Raw genomic sequence first — 4,974 nt, 5'->3', positions numbered from 1 at the left:
TGAGGGGTGGGTGGGGCCAGGAGGCACAGGTCGACAGAGAACTGAGCATGAGGTGTGACACCTGGACCAAAGGCCCTGCTAACATCAGTGTTCTTGCCTGGTTCTTTTTTTCTCTCTTTCAGATTTTTGTTCCCAGGACCTTAAGTTAGGTGTGAAGCCAGGATTTCCCGAAACAATAAAGACCAACGACCCAGGAGTCCGCCAAGCAGCCAGACACAGTGTTGAGAAGTTCAACAACTGCACAAACGACATGTTCTTGTTCAAGGAGTCCCGCATCAGAAGGGCCCTGGTCCAGGTGAGGGCCTTGGTTCTGGTCGCATGTGAAGGACACCCCTAGGAAGCCAAGCTGCTACAATGTGACACCTAGGAGAGCAGGGCAGACCTAATGTGACGTCCCTCCTGAGTGCAGCACTCTGGGCAGAAAGGAGGTACACACGGGGTGGGAGGGGACAGCAGCCACTGAGGCCAGCATCCCCCAGAGCCAAGCACAAAGGTTACACAAAGCACGCAGCTCCAGGACAGTTACGGCCACTGGCCCAGAGCCCACCAGGCATGGGGTAAGGAGGCGCTGGGGCCCCAACAGGGCTCCTGGAGGCCGGCGCCGAGGCTGACTGGGGAGCAACCCGTGAAGCTGCTGTCCAAGGAGCTGCCCCTGCTGGGCCCATGGCCCGCACCTGGCCTCACCACTCACTTGCATGGCAGCCTAGGCGTGTCCTTGCCACTTCCCCGTCGGGGTGCTCACTCACGTCCGAGTCCCAGAGTCCCAGAGCTCTGCCCAAGCCACTGATCTTTCCCTGACTCATGCCTACTGTGGAAGGGTACCTGCTCAGCACCCTTCCCCACTAGGGACGCTCCAAGGCACAGCCAGGCCTTGTCTGTGTCCTGAGAACACCCGCTTGCTAATGTGGGACACAGGCTGTGGGTAACACTCAGCACTGTGCGCTGGTGCCTGGAGGGGAAGGAACAGAAGTAGCCCTGTCCAAGACTGCCTTCACAGTGTTCACGGTTGCACCAGGTCAGAGGTCGGAGTGACTTTCAGAACCCAATTATTTTTGTTCGTTGTGAACTTGTGAAGAGCAGCACGTTTTCACATGAGAAGCGTGCTACAGAGGGCAGTGTGGTACGGAGCCAGGGTCCTCGCTCCACCACCTGGCCTCGGGCGTGGATCTTCCCTGGGTGATGCAGGCCCTCCCTCCTTCTCTGGAGCTGAGTCCTCAGGGATCTCTGGGAGGAGGCTTGGAGGTTGTCCCTCTCTAGCTTGGCGATGTTGGGGACAAAACAATTTCCCTGGGGCTGGGGCTGAGACTAAAACCTGAAGAATTTTTCTTCAACTCCTCTAAGACCACAAATGAGAATGAACCAGGCAGCTGCCATGTCCAAGTGGAGAAGGGCTGTCCAGAAATTCAAAACTCCCAATCCCAGGAAGGGGAAGCCCACACACCCCAGGCCTGACACAGAGGCCATGAGAAACTGCCATCGTGGGGCTGGAGTGAGGGGCTGCAGGGCAGGTTCAGGAGGGCATGCAGGAGACCCAGTGTCACGTTCCTCCTGAGTACAGAGCTCTGGGCAGAAAGGAGACGTCTGTCCCAGGAAGGGACACAAACCCCAGCACGGAGCAGGGAGGAGAGCGGGAAGGGTATGCAGGCTCTGCTGTAAGCCCGAAGCATTGTCCCAAGCCGGCCAACTTCCCTTCTACTCGGGGGGCACCTGCACCACTGTCTTGAGGCCCCGCTTCCAGTGAAGGAGGGCCCCCTGCCCTCCCTCCCCCATGCCCAGTAACCCAGTCCCTCTGTTCTCTGCAGATAGTGAAAGGCCTGAAATACATGCTCGAGGTGGAAATTGGCAGAACTACCTGCAAGAAAAACCAGCACCCACGTCTGGACGATTGTGACTTCCAAACCAACCACACCTTGAAGCGGGTAAAGCAGCGGGCCCTTCTCAGATGTACCCCCTCTTCCCCAGCCCACTCACTACCAGGGCTGTGAAAACACCCTGTCACCACTTCTCTAAGGCACCACTCCAAACCTCAGCCCTCAGGAAGCCAGGCCTCCCGGACTCCCACACGACCGAGGATCCGGGACAGCGGGAGGTAGAGCCTGTGCTAGGAGCTCCTCAGGCGACATCCCCCCTTCCCGGAGGCGGAGACACAGCTCCAGAGGAGCGTTCTGGGGCGCGGGTAGAGAGGATTAGAGCAAGAAAGGCTTTCAAACAATCCAGAAATTGCATATATATTTGATATATAGCATATCTCTGCAGAGAACACAAGAGAAAGGAAACATGGCAATATTTAGCAATTACAAATACGGAGGCAAAAAGCTTATCTTCTTAAATCATTCTTTCAAGTTTTCTGTAGGTTTGAAATTTTTCAAAATGAAAACTAGGGGCAGGAGAAGAGCTCCCCCATGAGGAACCCGTCCACGGGCAGAGGGCTCCCCATGGGGCAAGTCAGAGCCCTCGGTGTGCCCTTCTCTGTTTCAGACTCTGAGCTGCTACTCTGAAGTCTGGGTCGTGCCCTGGCTCCAGCAATTCGAGGTACCTGTTCTCCGTTGTCACTGACCCCCACCTCTTCAACAGCTGTGACAAACACCAAGGAGCGTCCCCTCCCAGCCGCCTCATGAGCCAGCCTCACAGACCCGCTCAGGCCTCTCCCAAGTGAGCAGATGAAGCGCTGCTGGGTCACCACAGGGCAGCTGGGATGGGAGCATGGTGGCACCTCCTAACAGATTAAATAGATAACATTTGCTTCTAAAATTAACTCCTGTTTCTGACGCTGCACACCTAGATTCTGGGTCTGGGTGTAGGGCACTGAGTCAAGGGAGGGAGTTGTGAAAGTTAAGGGATGATCCCCCATGGCCACAGGCCCCTAGGAGAGCAGAGGTGCAGCTCTGGTTCTGAAGAATCCGCAGAGCCATGGTTGGGGAGCCCCTTAGCCACTGAGTGCCTTGGCCTATTGTGATGAATACAGCTGGGAATCAAGATGAGCAGCAGCCATGCTGGCCTTTTTAGGGGAGAGCTGGGAGGTGAAGCAAGCCTTGCCAGCGGTCCCCCTTACCAAGGCGTCTGACAAGTTGAAGTGACTTCCACTGGGGGCCTTGCCAGCCTGAGCTGCTAGCTACAACACCCTGAAGGCCAAAGCCCCCGGAACAGGTGATCTGTCCACACCAGAAGCGGCTGGGCCACAGCTGTGCCTCCTTGAGATTCAGGCCTCCCGGGGATTTGCCCCACTGCCTGAGTGGGGGCAGAACAGCAGACCGCTCCCCAGAGCCCTCCAGAGAGGGCACCCCACTGAAGATGACTGTGCTGGGGGTGCAAGGAGGAGGGAGAGGCCACTGAGGGCTGGAGGGCACCAGGAATTGGAAGTAGACTGGTAGAAGTGCCAGGCTGGGCCACCCCGAGACCTGGGCACCCCAAAGGACTCTGCTGTGAAGCCAAGGTTAGAGTCAGTGCCCTGCCATGATCCACAGGCTCGGCAGCCACTGCCCAGCCAGGCGCTGTCTCCCTTGCTCCCAGCTTCACCCAAGCTTTCTCCAGTCACATCCCTGAGAGGCTGGCTTAGCTATGCTGGCTGTGACTCTGGCAGTCACTAAACTAACCCTTCAGAGCCTCGGTTCCCATTGGCACAATGAGGCCATGCCTTCTGGAATCATTAAGAGTCAGCATATGTGGAGAACTTTCAGAACTACAGACCACTCTGCAAGCATAAGTTGATGATAAAAACCCCAAACTGAGATCTCTGTCCCATGAAACATAATAGCTGAATCTTGATGGAGTTTCAGGAATGGATAGGAGAGGCACACAATGAATCACCTGATTAATTTTAAGAGCATGTTAGTAATTCACATTAGAACGAATCCCTTTTATGTTACAGCAAAAGCGTATCACATATTTAAACCTAATAAGAGACTCCATTTCACACGTCATCATGTCAAATTACCAGATAGAACACAGGAAATGACACTTGGAGACAGAAAATCAACAGCTAAGTCAAAATCAAGACTCCTTTGCTGAAAACTGTGAAAAACAGTTTGCCAGCTTCTTTATATTTGTGAAAATTAAGCACTGAAAGCAAAGCTCTCTGTTCTCAATTTAAAAAGAGAAGACCACATAAGCCCAACACATTTAAACTGTTTATATGACAGAATTATTATTATTTTCTTTGCATACCTGACATATAAGGCACACCGTTTGTCACTAAAAGTATTTCTGCTGACCACTAATTTTCTTTCCTATAGAGGCACATTAAAAATTTTGAGTTGTTCATCTGACACAATGTGGGTCACATCAACTAGGGAGAAGCTGATCTCTGCCTCTGTCCTACTGGTGCTGCCCCCAGGAGCCAACCTCAAGAAGTGGGGACACACAATTAACCATCAGACTCCCGACTCTCTTCCCCCAACACGGAGCCTGGCCACTGCTGAGGGGAGAGGAGGGCGCAGGAGTCCAAGGCCAGCCAGTGCATACAGATGGTCCCGATGTTACCACAGCTATCAATTCTCTGAATTTTTGTCCCATTACATATTTATCTTTACATATTTACATTACATATATCATTACATATTTATCTGATTTTTTCTTTTATTGCTATCTAAAATATTGCCTCTGTGAAGTTATTCCAAACATTTTTGGAGACACAATCTCTTGTTACTCTCACAAATACCTAGGAAAGAGAGGAACAGATATGAGCCCCATTTCATAGGCTGGAAAACAGGAGAGAAGTGTAATATCAACTTACGCCAGGAGTCAACGTCGAGAGCTAATGGCCTAAGGCTACCTGCTCCCTGCCTGAAGACTGCTGCCTGAGACAGGTCCCGTGGCTTCCCTTCCTGAGCTGGTCAGATGGACTGCTCGGCCTTAAAACATCATCCTCACCAAGGCAATTCTTACATCAACAGCTGATGGAATTAAATTTCACTTACTGTTAATAAGAGAAGAAACTCCCATGCCCTATCACCAAAAAAGGTAAATCAGCAGAAG

The 4,974-nt window shown here is 52.6% G+C and overlaps 1 protein-coding gene across 2 annotated transcripts in view; it reads left to right on the top strand.

The window, feature by feature from the left end:
- CST7 (cystatin F) overlaps positions 1-2,751 on the top strand; it is an 11,097-nt gene extending 8,346 nt beyond the window's left edge. Inside the window, exons 2-4 of one of the 2 annotated variants that reach the window (XM_017541444.2) lie at positions 126-295; positions 1,803-1,919; positions 2,479-2,751. In XM_017541444.2, the coding sequence (XP_017396933.1) occupies positions 126-295; positions 1,803-1,919; positions 2,479-2,556 (365 nt within the window). In that variant the 3' untranslated portion in view covers positions 2,557-2,751. Of the gene's footprint in view, positions 1-122; positions 296-1,802; positions 1,920-2,478 lie in introns of both variants that reach the window. The other variant, XM_017541445.2, reaches the window with a different exon arrangement.
- Positions 2,752-4,974: the final 2,223 nt, after the last annotated feature.

This window comes from Cebus imitator, unplaced genomic scaffold (assembly GCF_001604975.1).
Source record: "Cebus imitator isolate Cc_AM_T3 unplaced genomic scaffold, Cebus_imitator-1.0 Scaffold134, whole genome shotgun sequence".
Taxonomy (NCBI): Eukaryota; Metazoa; Chordata; class Mammalia; order Primates; family Cebidae; genus Cebus; species Cebus imitator.
Note: the sequence above shows the minus strand (reverse complement) of the source record. Positions and strands in the feature narration are given on the sequence as shown.